Source organism: Ctenopharyngodon idella, chromosome 2 (genome assembly GCF_019924925.1).
Source record: "Ctenopharyngodon idella isolate HZGC_01 chromosome 2, HZGC01, whole genome shotgun sequence".
Lineage (NCBI taxonomy): Eukaryota > Metazoa > Chordata > Actinopteri > Cypriniformes > Xenocyprididae > Ctenopharyngodon > Ctenopharyngodon idella.
Genome location: NC_067221.1, coordinates 37,293,120 through 37,307,134, shown reverse-complemented (window position 1 = coordinate 37,307,134; position 14,015 = coordinate 37,293,120). Strand labels below are relative to the sequence as shown.

The 14,015-nt window shown below is 36.4% G+C and overlaps 1 protein-coding gene across 3 annotated transcripts in view; it reads left to right on the top strand.

The window, feature by feature from the left end:
- The first annotated feature begins 3,657 nt into the window (after positions 1 to 3,657).
- Positions 3,658 to 14,015, top strand: part of per2 (period circadian clock 2) — a 36,403-nt gene continuing 26,045 nt past the window's right edge. For all 3 annotated transcript variants that reach the window (XM_051871767.1, XM_051871777.1, XM_051871758.1), the window contains exons 1-2: positions 3,658 to 3,835; positions 12,398 to 12,878. In XM_051871767.1, coding sequence (XP_051727727.1) covers positions 12,493 to 12,878 — 386 coding nt within the window. In that variant the 5' untranslated portion in view covers positions 3,658 to 3,835; positions 12,398 to 12,492. The remainder of the gene's footprint in view (positions 3,836 to 12,397; positions 12,879 to 14,015) is intronic.

The window sequence follows — 14,015 nt, the reverse complement described above, 5'->3', positions numbered from 1 at the left end:
AAAATACTTCTTCCCTTATGATGCAATGGCCCATGCATGGCAGTACGGACGCTGCTGTCTGCTTAACTCATACTAAATTCCACTGTAAGGGGAAAAGAGAGGGGAGGGTTGGCCGCTCCAGGAAGTTTGAGGGAAGAGGTCATTATAGAGACGGCACGCTTTCACCAGGCGCCAGGCCAAAACCTTTTCCGTCTTGGTCATGTCTGCTGCTGGGTTATATATGTGTTTGGTGATGTAATGCTCAGGACAGGATCCAAATGACAACTCCCCTTTTCCTATTCCAGACAGATGTAATGGAAAATCAGGGGGCGAAGAAGGCAGCTATGAGCTACTGCGGGAGAGTTCGAAATGTGCTGAATATGCTGAAGTTTAACAGATTTTTAAAGTGTTTTCTTACAATGCAGGAGAATAAATGAAGATGTGATTTCACTTTCCCCAAAGAACTAGAATAATGTGTTCTTTTAAATAGGAATTAAATAGGAAATAAGCATCTTTAAGGACAAAGAAATCTGAAACTCTGTAGTACATGAAATAGGTAGGTACAGTAAGTTTAAATAAAATTCACAATTATATCCAGCAGACAGACAAAAAAGCATGCCTCATTTCACCTGATTTCTGATCTTTAAAACCAGTATATCTATATCTGTTCCAGCATTTTTTATAGTGTTATTTTTTGAGAGGGAGATGAAGAGATCATGTTACAGAGTTTATATCATGAGAATGGAACTTAGCTTTGATCAAATTAGGCCAAACAGATGACATTACCTATACAGCCAACCTGGTTATGAAAGAGAGAGTCACTGAGTGTGAGTTCAGCACGAAGTAGGACATGAAGCTTGAATAACTCACATTTAACAGACATTTTAATAGGCTATACAGACATTTTAATAGGTTATACAGTTTTACTAGTAATACCAAATGACTCACAGACACATTAAAGGAAACAGAGTATTTCACATCCAGAATGAGTTGAGCATTTCACTGTAGGGCATAACTGCTTTAGAAGACTCAGAAAGTCAATAGTTTGGTTTTTAGATTATTTACCTAATAATGCATTACTGTAATAAGCATTAATGAATATGGTTCATTTTTAATGTAATAAACCTATTTTATGCTTTCCAACATTGAATGAATTCTAATTATAATTAATATCTTTGCTGCTTCCACCATCTTGGATGGATTTTTACCCCAACTAAGGAAGTCATAATGCATTATGTGATCTTCTTCTCAATAAAGGACATTCTACCTTTGAATTCAATCAAAAGTTGGTCTCTTAGACTTTACATGCAGAAATATGACATTTCATTATTCATAAATGTCATTCATTGCAAAACAAACCCCCCACACCCCCAAAAAAGGTCACCCCATAATAAAACAATAAGTGCACTTTTTTGCTGAAAACCACTCTAATAATGCATCATTCGAGAGCCTTGTTGTGGGATTGTTTTGGCTCTCTGTTGTCTTTTACGTGCGTCACTTTCACAGCATTTCACAAAACCCAAAAGAACCAATGACAAACACACTCAAACACCACTAAAACGGCCTTAATCTGATGAGTATCCGATAAAAGTGGAACTATTAAAGATGGTCCCACTCAATTCAGTGACTCATGGCTTTTTCAGCTATAAAGTGCTTCCGCTAGGACTGTAAACATTACACCCACATGTCCCTGTTGGATCGATTGAACATTTAGAGTGTAGTTTGCATCCTCATTCATGCCATCAATGAGGACTTCCTGTTTGATCTATCATGCTATCCATTTGTGTACTCACTATCAGGCCTCAGTTATGGAATAACCAGGGCTGGAAATAGGGGGAACTAGGGGGGACGGGGTTCCAGTTGAAAATGTAGAGGATTTCCATCTTTTATCCATGTAAAAGCCTCCAAACGCTATGCAAAATAGTGGGATTTTCTCTGTGTTAAAAATATAAACTAGGTTCCCCTCAGTAAATCTCCACCATTTCCATCACTGAAAATAACACATTTCATTTTTCAGTGTTTTAATTTCATATTTTAATTTCACTGGAGTACACAGTATTCTATCTGGAGCGCTATCTGGATCAAATCCTTTGAAATATTAATACAATGTCCTCTGCACTTTCAGAGTTCATTAGTGCTCAGAAACTGCTGGCAGCAGACAACACTATAATGATCAGCTGTTAATAATGTATGTATTTGCTTATATAACAAAATACCTGCTTCTTATTGTGCATATAGCAGAAAGCTTCTGAGCATTTATTGTGGCTATGTTTTTAATATTCTCAGAAAGAGGAGCAAGAGACAGAACGTGTTTCTGTATCTGTGAGAGTTCTTAGAAAAAATTGGTCTGGTGTGATTTGATGCCCAATCTTGTGGATCCATATTGGAAGAGATAGAAGCCATCTGGTGTTATTGAGATTTATTGTAAACAGCTTTGTGTGTAAATGAGAGGAGAAGATGTCACAAAAAAAATCCCACCCATCTTCTTTGAGAAATTTATGTTCAATTTGATCACCTCAAGGTATTAAAATGTGAGTTCATGTCCTCACTGATTTTTATTGCCATATTCAGTACAACAGCACAGTTGCTCATGTGAAATTGCCTAAATGGAAGATGGAACTGATTTAATGAGTTATGCAAACACTGATTGGAAATTATAATCATGGCAATCACAATCAGCACAGTTCGCTAAAGAATAAAATGTGTTTACCCATCACATGAATGGCTGTTTCAGCAGATCAGACCAGAACATTGCCTTGAAATAAGTAAAAAATAAATGAATGCAGGAAAAGAAAAACAATTATTGGCAAAAGGCAAGATGACTCCTCTACTAACAGATGGGGATGGAGAGAGTCCAAACAGAGAAAGAGAGAGTGTTTCCCGTTCATACTGGTTTATTATTGTGGGCTCTAATAAACTCACATATCCATAGTGCTTTCTGAAACACATATAGCCTTTATTTTTGTATAATATGGTACAAGGAAAAAGCCTCCCTGGGAAAACGGATTTGTTGCAAAGGATGCTCAACCTGAAACATCAACACTGCAGCTCAAACATAGGCAATATGCAGTTTGACTAATAAAAGCAAAAAAGCAATACATGAGATCTTATGCAACAGCATCTTCTTTGTTATGTGTTATGAAATGCCAAAAGTGATTGAAATAAACCAGAGTGCAGTAGGGTTATATATTATATATGCGTATATGTATATATTACTCCATAGGTAAACTTCACTGCAAGAAAAGTCACTTGATATATCTAGAAAACCTACTGGATAATTTCGAGAAATCACGCACGTCCATCCAAGGTATTCTAATAGCATCACATGCAGTGTTTCGCGCATACAGGGCGAGACCACATTGACTGAACACACACTTGTATAACCGTTTGTATAACGCACGGCGTACTCGGCTTTCCCGGACCAACCACACGCTTTTCCCTCTTCAGCGTCCCATTCACTAGCTTTTTCTTACTACTGATTTGTCCATACGCAACGCACGCCGTCACTGGCCATGGGTGTCCACGTGAGGCGTATGACATACTTATGTAAAAAGATTGGCGGCCCTCTCAGCCAATCACAGTGCGTTTCTGGCATTTCCGCATTTTTCGCATGCAAATACGCTGCGTTTGGCCAATAGGAATGGAGTGTGGGAGGAGTTTGAATTCAGGTCATGCTGCGAGCTCGGGAGATCCAGGGCAAGCGGTGTGAGAGAGCATTCGGCAGTGAAGTATGTCAAACTGACGCTGCGGCTTGATTGGAATTTTAGGAAGATATTATTTTATTTAGCCGGACAGGACGGAGACCTGCTTTGAGACATCCAACCTGTACGAAAAGAAAGAATTTTTAAGTTGTCAGGTAAGATACATTCATGTTGTTTAGTTTAGAAGACTCGGCTGTTAAAGGGTTGTATAACACTTTCCATTGACTGCAATGTGAGTAAGTTTATTCTCTTAAACAAGTTTATGTCGTGAACACAAAGTGATGTTCATATAGATACACAGTCACATATGTGATATGCATCTGTTCAGTCACATATATGTCAAATATGTATGTTTTATATGTATTAAACTTACGCGTTGCATAACTGTGTCAGTTAGGTCATCTCCGGTCAGTGCTCCACAGCAAAGCCCTATTTATCACTACAGTATTGTCCTCCTTGTTTACCTCAATGAAGAAAAGCCATATAACTGTTTTTAAATGCACCCTATTTACTGAGACTATGAAACTGCTATATATTTTGCTAAAAAGTGAACTCTTAGTTATGAAACAGCCTACTAGCCTCCTTTGTGATGGCAAGCCATTTTAACATTTATTTCTTAAAACTCAATAGTACATATTTTTGTTATTAGTATTTATTTTAATTTTTTTAGTAATAAATCCAATAGTGAATAATACGTTTTTCAATTTCACTAGCAGCTATTCATTGTGTATTCAAAACTGACTAGTAGTCACTTAAAAAAAAAAAAAAAAAAAAAAAGCCTTGTTGTAACAACTGGAATAGATACTAACATTTAGTAAATGTAAAAGTTTGTGTTTATTCAGTTTGTTATGGGATAACTAGCACATATTCTAGTAACTAATAAATATTTGATATTTCCTAATGAATAGTTATGTAAGGGATAAGTAATAGTTTCTTGTGAGTAAGTACCAGTGCCATTGAATAGTTACTAGTAAAATGTAAAAAGATACCAGTAACCATAAATTGGTAGTAATTAAAAAAGAGAAGTACTAGTAACAAAAATATACACTAGTTATAAAGAAATAATTGCTAAAGCAGCTTGCCACATGTTTCCCCTCCCAAAATGAATGAATCTCAACCTTTACTACTGTATGGGATGTGAGCATTATACGTCATTGCAGACTGTATATATAATTGTCACGGGTAGAGTCATGATGTTAGATAATGTCTTGCTGTCACACATGCCACTGATGCACACATAAGACTTATGCTTAAGACAATGAGGCACTCATTGCATAAGTTTTAGTTTACATTAATTGATTCATACACTTTAAATCAAATTTACTGCCAGTATGTGGTCATTTTAACTCTGAATACTTGAAACCTATAGTTATATCTTCTGTAGAACACAAAAGGAGATGTTAGGCAGAATGATAGTCTCAGTCACAATTCACTTTAATTTGAATCTTTTTGCCATTCATTGAAAGTGAATGGTGACTGAGATTATCATTCTGCCTAACATCTCCTTGTGTTTTCCATGAAAGCAAGAATGTCGTATGGGATTAGAACAACATGAGTAAGTGAAGGCAGAAAAAATATTTTTGGTCAAGCTTTGTCTTTAAATTGATTTTAAACGGGTAAATATAGCCTGAAGTTGGCAGTTGTCCACTAATGTCGCAGTGTATGCTGGGTAGTTAAGCTTGAACTCAGATAGAGGTAGGCAGTGGGATGTTTGCAGGCTAACTGACCTACTCCTACAAGAGGTGCTCCAAATACCTTAATCTGCCTCTAATGTATCGAGCACAAACTCTGCATGTACATAAACTGTTTTTATAGCACTTTTTGTTTCAAAGCAGATTTATAGAAAATCATGGTTCATTTTTAAATATCTTAATATCTTCATCCTTATATCTTTCCTATGCTGTTTTTTCAGCACTTTTGTCTCCCTGGTTTTTGTTTAGCTGGTCTTTTTCTCAAAGCTGACCTCTAATTGTATTCATCACAATTTGTTTGCAATCATTTCCCAAAATCTTTTGTGTTATTTAAGCTAATTTGCATTTTCATTTGCATATGTCGTGATTTATTCTATTTAAAATGGACAGGTTTAATGAAAAGTACATTTTGTAGATGTTTTCATTCAACATCTGCTTTGATTTGCATATGCTGCATTGTTTAAATGGAATCAGGAGGTGGAATGCCATTTTTCTTGTTTGTCTCATATTTAGTCTATTTTCTTGGCCAAGACAGTGAATGTTCCAGAGCTTGATCCAAATGGGAACCTAGAGACATGTAATTGTTGGATCTATTTTTGGTGATGCTGTAAAGAGACTCTGGAATAATGGTTGCACATGCAAGCACTGATGTAATCAGGAACTGACCATCATCTTCTCCTAACAGTGGTTGGACAAAATTCCTAATACTAACATGGTTTAGATTTTCAAGAAATTGTCATTTAGCACCTACTATGAAGGATAAATGCAATTTATGTAATTGATTCTTTAACAAAAGAAATATAGAATGTGCTTTGCGTGATCTGTCTGAGTGGAAACTTTCTTCAAATAAAGCTGTTGTACATGTTGTATAGGGCCACATGGGTCGTTGTTGAACTTCACACTCAGGCTATAAAAGAGAAAGTGTGGGCGAGCAGTTTTTGGTGCTGTGTCTAATATCTGGACTTGCTCAACAAGATAGGTTGTAAGCGTTGGCAGTTGGGATGGGATTGGCTGCTGGGGAAGAGTAGGCAGTGGGAGGGTAGGAAGTGATGACGCACGAAAAGTGTCCTCGGGTGCATTTTTATGTATTTAGAGACTATTGCTGGCTCAGAGCCACACAAACAGTCCATCAAGCCAAAGCATTCATTGATGCTATCTTTCCAAGTTGCAGGGTTATTTTGTTGAGTGGTTCAATGGGAATTAGATGAGAAACAGAACAGTCATGGAATTAGATTACACAGAGGATGTGATTATATTTTAAACTACAGTTTTATTGGCAGTTTTGAGTTGTTCTCTTTTTATGTTTTTTTTTTTTTTTTTGTGCAATAAACTACCATATTCTGTAAAACAGGTTGCATCATTTTTGGTTCAGGTCATTGTATGTGCTTCATTAAATATCAAGTTGTTTTACTCAAAATGCCTTCAAAGGAGTAACTAAAGATGAGCATAACTCATGTCCATCACATATGCAGATAGATATCTAAAAGTTTTTATTTTTTATGTTTTTTCTTCTCACTAACATTTGGTTATTAAAACTGTAACAATAAAAATAATTAGCTAGGTTAGCTGATTACCTTAAGTCCATCCACCATCAGTTCATACTGCCGCAACACTTCTCCCAACAAGGGGATGTATGAGACCTGTTTCCTGTTTGATCATGTGATGTTCGACATAAAGCCTATTTAATCTCTTTTTAGTCACCTATTGTTGATCATGGAATAAAATAACATTTGCTGGCTGTAAATTTTAACTGCCATTTGTAGCCCAAAAAATATGTTGCAAGATTTAGTGCACATTTAGGTTATTTGCACAATTGTAATTGTAAAAAAAAAAAAAAAAAAAAAAAAAGTTTCTTCGTAAGTATATTTCCATGTGAAGAATATAAAAGCTAAGCTAGTCAAAGCTAGTGCTGTTTTTTATTTGTGGCAAACTTTCAACTATTGTAAGTGCTTGGCATGCAAACTTAGTTTTAATGCATTGCATACTTGACTAGTGCAAACAGAATCTCATATATAGGCATGGAAATTAAAATGAGATTTTATTAGTGTGTAACTTGAGAAAAGCCTCCCCTTTCAGAAATCAGTCTGACCCACACACAGCATTATTACCACTACACATATATGCTTTGAGATAACAGTTTTGGTTTCCCTGGAGGGGTTTTCCTACTGACCTGGTCCTGCTGCTTTCACCTTCTCTAGTGGCCATCTATACACCTACAGTAGATAGACAAGCAGGAGTATAGAGAAAGAGTGGAAGATATCGCAATAAGGTCTTCCTGTGTTGGCTGAAACCAGTTACAGCTGGATACTCTTGTTGTAATCTGTAGTAAAATGGATACCAGGATAAACGTTTTGCCTTTGTTTGCTTTGCACGCAAACCTCAAGAAACTTTGCTCACCTGTCTGAAACACATTTTTAAAGTTGTTTCAGAGAGCTCAAATAGTCCCAAATTCTCGGCTATGCATTGCGATAATGCACAGAGTAAATAAAACATGCTGAATTTAGGTTTAGCAGAAGGATGAGACACTTACACAATCTAATCTGGAGGTCTCACCTGCCCTTGTGTAACGACAATCACACATGTCTTCTTGGAAAGATTTGGTTAGCTAGCCACCTAGCATTATTACCAAACAGCTGTTTACAAGGGCACTTTGGAATATGACTACCAGAAAGACTTTGGTGTTATGTAAGGACAGGAGACACTCAAGCAGCTACATCATTACATCAATTTTGTTGAGTCACATAGTAGCGAATGGCTTGTTGAAAGTAATTCAGCCATGCTTTTCTAACATAAGCCACATCTTTGTAACAACAGTAGCACATTCATAAAGTATTTACAGACTGAAATTGGTCGCAATCATGTAGTTAATAAAATAAGATTTTCCCCAAATAATATCAGGACTCAATAGTAGCCCGATTGGACCAGTTTAATTTTCACTCTTCAACCTTTTTTTTTTTTTTTTTTTTTTTTTTAAATGGAGTTCTACTGATACTCAAACTAAAAGTATCCAAAACTAGGATATATATTGTGGTATTGCATTGCAAGACCGTAAGCTCATGAATCTGTACCATTTCAAAATTTGAATATTTGAATTTTATCAGTCCAAAAGCATAAATGTGTGCCAACAGATTGTGTAGTACAGCCTAACAACAGTTTTCCCGCCACACGCTACTCCGGAAAAGTGTGTTCTAAGCCGTGACCTGATGGCACAGGATTCACATCGTGACATCATGGAACACACACCAATCTCTTGTGTCTAATCTTTTTCAGGACTGTCGAACTCAATGTCTAAATATCAAATGTAAGGTTTAATTTAGAGACTTGTGTCAAAACATTTACTAACTAGAATTGATGCCACTTATATGAATGGAAAATTGTGTGGTTTGTTTTGGTCTACTGGTATATTTGATGAAAAATCACATTAGTGTGCAGTATTTTACAGTGTGTACATTGAATTTTGCTTATAGAACAGGACAGCTAATTTAAACAATTTTAACCAACCCTATAACTTTAAACCTTGACCTTAAACCGAGAACAACCTTAGCCCTGTAGGATTGATTGGTAAATGTCTTATTTACATTTGATTATACACATACATTGAATTTTACATTATATAGATTTGGTTTTGATGCCAAATGCAAGTACTGAAGTGCATCAGAGGGTTTTGGTATGATTCAAAGAAATAAGTAATATCTTGTCTAAGAAATATTTGCACCATAAAAGATGCATAGTATTTGTGTCACCAGTACTTTAATTTGTGCTAATTGTGTACAATTGTGTTAAAATGTAAGCATCTGAGGAATATTAACTATTTTCATTCAGAGCTGTCTGTTAACTTATGTAAGTCCTTATATAAAGCATGTAGTAGCCCATGTGCCATTGCTACACATTCAATTACATAAATGTCTCTAACTTGATACTGAGTTATAAAACTGTCTGCAAGGTGGTTGGTTGTGTGGTTCATGTTATGTATCATTAGGTTTAGGGTTTGTTTGTCTGATCTTTACTTAGTTAACATTACAGTAGATTATTGTTTTTGGTGTTGAGTGGAAAATTACATTCAAATCTATATGCTTTGATGTCAAAGTCTTTTAGAATGCAGTGAAAGAGGCTGAAGACCTGATAGACTGCAATATATAATTAACCTGTTTAATTAAGTTATTCAGCTTATGGAAGGTTGTTGTCTTTTCCCATTTGACAATTTATGATTGAATTAATTGCAGTGCTGATTATTTAAATTAGTCATAATACAATAAAAATATATATATTATTGAGTAGTTTGGGTAAGAGGTCAATAATTTCTTATTAGTCGTGCTAAATTAACACAATAAATTGATGACTACTTATTTTACTTGTATATCTTTTTATGTCTTTCATGTGTTGTAGACAAAAACGGCTGAATTCAACTAATCCACTAATTGCGCTAATTAGTTTTTGTACAATATATGGAGTATTTGTAGGTCTCTGAGCTCAGTGGCCTTAAATAAAAGTGCTGAATCAGCAGTGAGATTGGGACTTTAGACGTATTAAGCCATGCTGGCAGTGGTCTTGGACATGATATTTTTAGCAGGGTATATTTACTTTAGAGGCCAGGAGGGTACATGAACTTGCCTCGTATAGTAATGATTTTGAATATTATTGGCTTAACTACTTTGAATGTCATTGCATAATTTGTCTTTGTGTCTTTTAACAATGCAACATTAGTTTAGATATATACATCTAATGGATATAATTGACATTGCAAGCTGTTTTTTTCCATTATTATCACTTTCGTTTGTCCTGTTTTTATACTAATATACAAATAAGATAGTAAGGACTTTGTCTTTGTAGAGTTAGTCTGCTGTAATAGCTACACTTAATTAAAGGGCAGCATAAGTCTGGTCTGTAAAATGTTAAATTTGCTTTGATGTGCCTCAAAATTTGTGTTTACGATAGTTTCGTATGTTTAGTTTTTATTAATCATTAATTTTAAGATCTGTCCCATGTGTTAGCCAATGTACTTTTCCCATGAGCACCTATGATTGTATTAGAAAGAGATATCAATATAAGTCTGTCAGCTGTAATTATATTAAAATGCAGTGTTCTGCTTCATGGCCTTCAGGCAACTAATATCACATGAGACGCCCTTAGGGTTCCACAATAATGGCTAATAATGTGTCATTTGAAGGTCATGTCTAGAGAGCACCTGATTTACTCTGACTTTAAGAAAGATAAAACTGCCTCTGTCATTTTCTTTATAGGTTAAAAGGTTATAGTTAAAAATTCATACTGAAAGGCTGAAAGACACGTTTCTACGTGCTGAGATACATAACCTTTACATAACCTTATTTGGTTTTGCGTCAGATATATGGCATAATAAATGATTCTGTCAATGATTATTTAATTTTCTATCTCAATCAGCAGTGTCACAGTGCCTGGCCAGTGTGTCACTATATGCAGCAGAAAATCCAAAGGTTAGCGTTATTGCGTCATCACCCTGTGGGTTACTGGGTTACAGTAGGCACTCAGCCAGACACATTAGCATTTCATTGGTGCTAATAAGTCAGACAGGTGTGATTTGGGTAGTAGGGCATCAAAAAGTCATTGACGTATGCCGGTAGGGCTGGCATTATGATAGTGGTGATTGTATAAATGATATACTTTTGCTGTAACTTTTATGCTTTATTTGCAATTATGCATTTTTAAAGTGTAATTCACTGTATTATTCAAAAATATGTATTGCCACATAATTATTTAATACAATAAAAAAGTTGATATTATTTGTATTTTCCTTTCAAGTTCACAAAGGTGTTCTTTTAGTACTTACCATGTATATAATGGGTCTACATGAGACAATATATATCAGTCATGCATGGTAAATCTAGTCAGGTCTTGGTCACAGGTAATCCACTAACATACTCTACTCTCTGGCAATACTACAGGTGTATTTTTAGCCCTTGGGTAAAAGACTTGTGAGTCGTGAATCAGTCTTGAAGGTGTCTTTCCTTAATATGGTCTATCTCAGGTCCTGACCAGTAAAAATTGGCTCAGTCTTCTCTACTCTGGTCAGACGACTATTTATTTCTTTAGAGCAAAGGGATAAGAGTTTATTTTTTCCCCTGTCATTTTCATGGCAACATGAAGGGATAAAAACCAGTCAGGGCCTGTTGTTGGTCTAGACAGCTGTCTAACACCTTAAATGTGCACTTGCTGGGATTAATCCTTTGAAGGAGGCAGTGTTTACAAGCTGAAATGCCACATCTGTTTGGTTAAAGGACACAGTACAGACACAACGAGGGGACTCCAGGGTTGCCCACCTTTGAACACTAAGTTTAGGCTCTTTGGGTCCAGACAGAGGCCGACCTGTCTATAGATTGTACCACAGGAGTCGATCAGACAGGGTTTTGCGTGCTTCACTTTGATGTACCATCTGGCTTTGTGATGAACAGTCATGAATTTGACTTGTTCAACTTCTGCTGTTATATAGGGGAAGATCGTGCAACTAAAGACACGATTGTATCTCCTGTATAGTGATAGCGTGCAGATTGTCTCTGTCCCATCTTGCCCTGGTTTCTTTTGATATGCTTAAGTGCATCATCCTGTTCCTTTGCCTAAAGGGGCATTTACACTACACTTTTCGTTCCATTGACCTCTATTCATAAGTATGCGAATGCAGAAGACAGGAAATGCAAGCTGCATTACAAAGTTCAGTGTATTCGGACCTGCAAACTCATATCACGTGAAGACATGTGACCAATAAAAGATTGATACGCCACAGCATGACCTTTCATCTGAACTAAAAGAATGCAAACTTTAATTGCAGCATTTCAGTAAAGTGGAGTAGATTTCATATAATTATATTTTTGATGTGTTATATGTTGAATTATGTTTTTTAAAACATGACATCATTTTGCGACCATTGCAATGTCCGTAAAAATTTTGCGTACTCAAAGTCTAGTTTGACCATGGTTTATGGACAAGATTTCCTGGCGTTTTCAGATGAATAATAATGACTCATGTTCTGTCTGTTTTTTTTTATTCCCATAGCAAACCGTGTGCTCATCAGAATTCCCACTTAAAGCCCCACCATGAAGATGGGTTGATCTGATTGCACCTTGCTTCACTTCTTCAAACCCAGTCCGATGTCCGAGGACTCAGATTCCAAACCGTACCTGTTCTCCTCCCTTGAGGGACAGAGCGAGGCAGCCGGCTGCAGTTCAATGGCGACGTTGCATCGGATGGGCAGTTTCGCGGAGGGGGCCGAACTTGGCCTGGCATCCGAAGGAAGTGACAGTAGCCAAGACCCTCCCGCCTCGCCCCATAACAACCGGAAGATGACACGTTCCCTCCATGAGGATGTGGATATGAAGAGTAGCGGGTCCAGTGGGAGTGGAACAGAGTCCCATGGTAACGAGTCCCACGGTAATGATTCCCATGGAAACGAGTCCCATGGCAATGAGTCTTCTGGGAGTTCCAATAGCCGAAGCAAAGACTCTGCACTATTAGAGTCATCGGGGAGTAACAAAAGGTAATTTAGTTTGTCATATTCTGTTTGTCTGTTTCATATTTAAATATTTGGACACTTTGAACAGCTTTTGACAAAGTGGCACAATACTTTTTGTCTTTATTTTGCACAGTATGTCCATTGGTTTATCATTTATACCCAACAAACTTTTTTTGGTTAAAAAGTATGCTTGTGCTACCTGATTTAGTAATCTGTGTTTGGGGCCTTTTTGTATTTTTATGGGTGAAATTTTGTGATACTAAATATCCCTAGAGTTGATTGTTGTGGATCTGGATCTATTTTTCAAAAGGTTGAGGTCAGTAAAATGTTTATGAACACATTCTCTTAAGCTCACCAAGGCTGCATTTATTTTATCAAAATAGAGTAGAAATAGTAATATTGTAATAGTAAAATTTTATAACAATTTAAAATAACTGTTTTCAATATTTTAATATATTTTAAAATAATTTATTCCAGTGATGACAAAGCTGAATTTTCAAGTCAAGTCACCTTTATTTATATATTGCTTTACAGATTGTTTCAAAGCAGCTTTACAGGGATAACAGGAAAATGATTTAGTGATGCAAACAGAGTTTATTTCAGCTGTACAGCACCTCTAAAATAGTGTCATTGTTGAGCTGAAGTCAGTTCAGTGTTGATTTAGTTCTGTTGTAAAGATCATCAATTGTTAAATTAGTTCATTTAATCTATAAAACTTCTGCAGAAAACAGTGATGTCCTCGCCCTGGGCAGTTCAGTTCTCATCTAATAGTGTTAGTACAGTCAGATCAATAATATGTTGAATTTTAAGTGTCCCTAACTAAGCAAGCCTGAGGCAACAGTGGCAATGAACTTAAACTCCATCGGTGACAGAAATGGAGAAAAAACCCTTGGGAGAAACCAGGCTCAGTCGGGGACCAGTTCTCCTCTGGCCAGCGAACAAACATGGTGTGATTATGATTCAGGCTGCATCACAAGTCAGAAATCAGATTGTGGATCGTAGCATTCAATATTTCATCCAGTTCCTTTTTCTTGAAGATCGCATTCATCACACCAGTATGGAGACGAAGCTGGTCATAGGTCTGTGCAGAGGACCTGTCTGGTTCTCGTGGTCTTTGCTGAGGATCTGTGCCGATGGCTGTCGTGTCGATGAGGTCTTCAC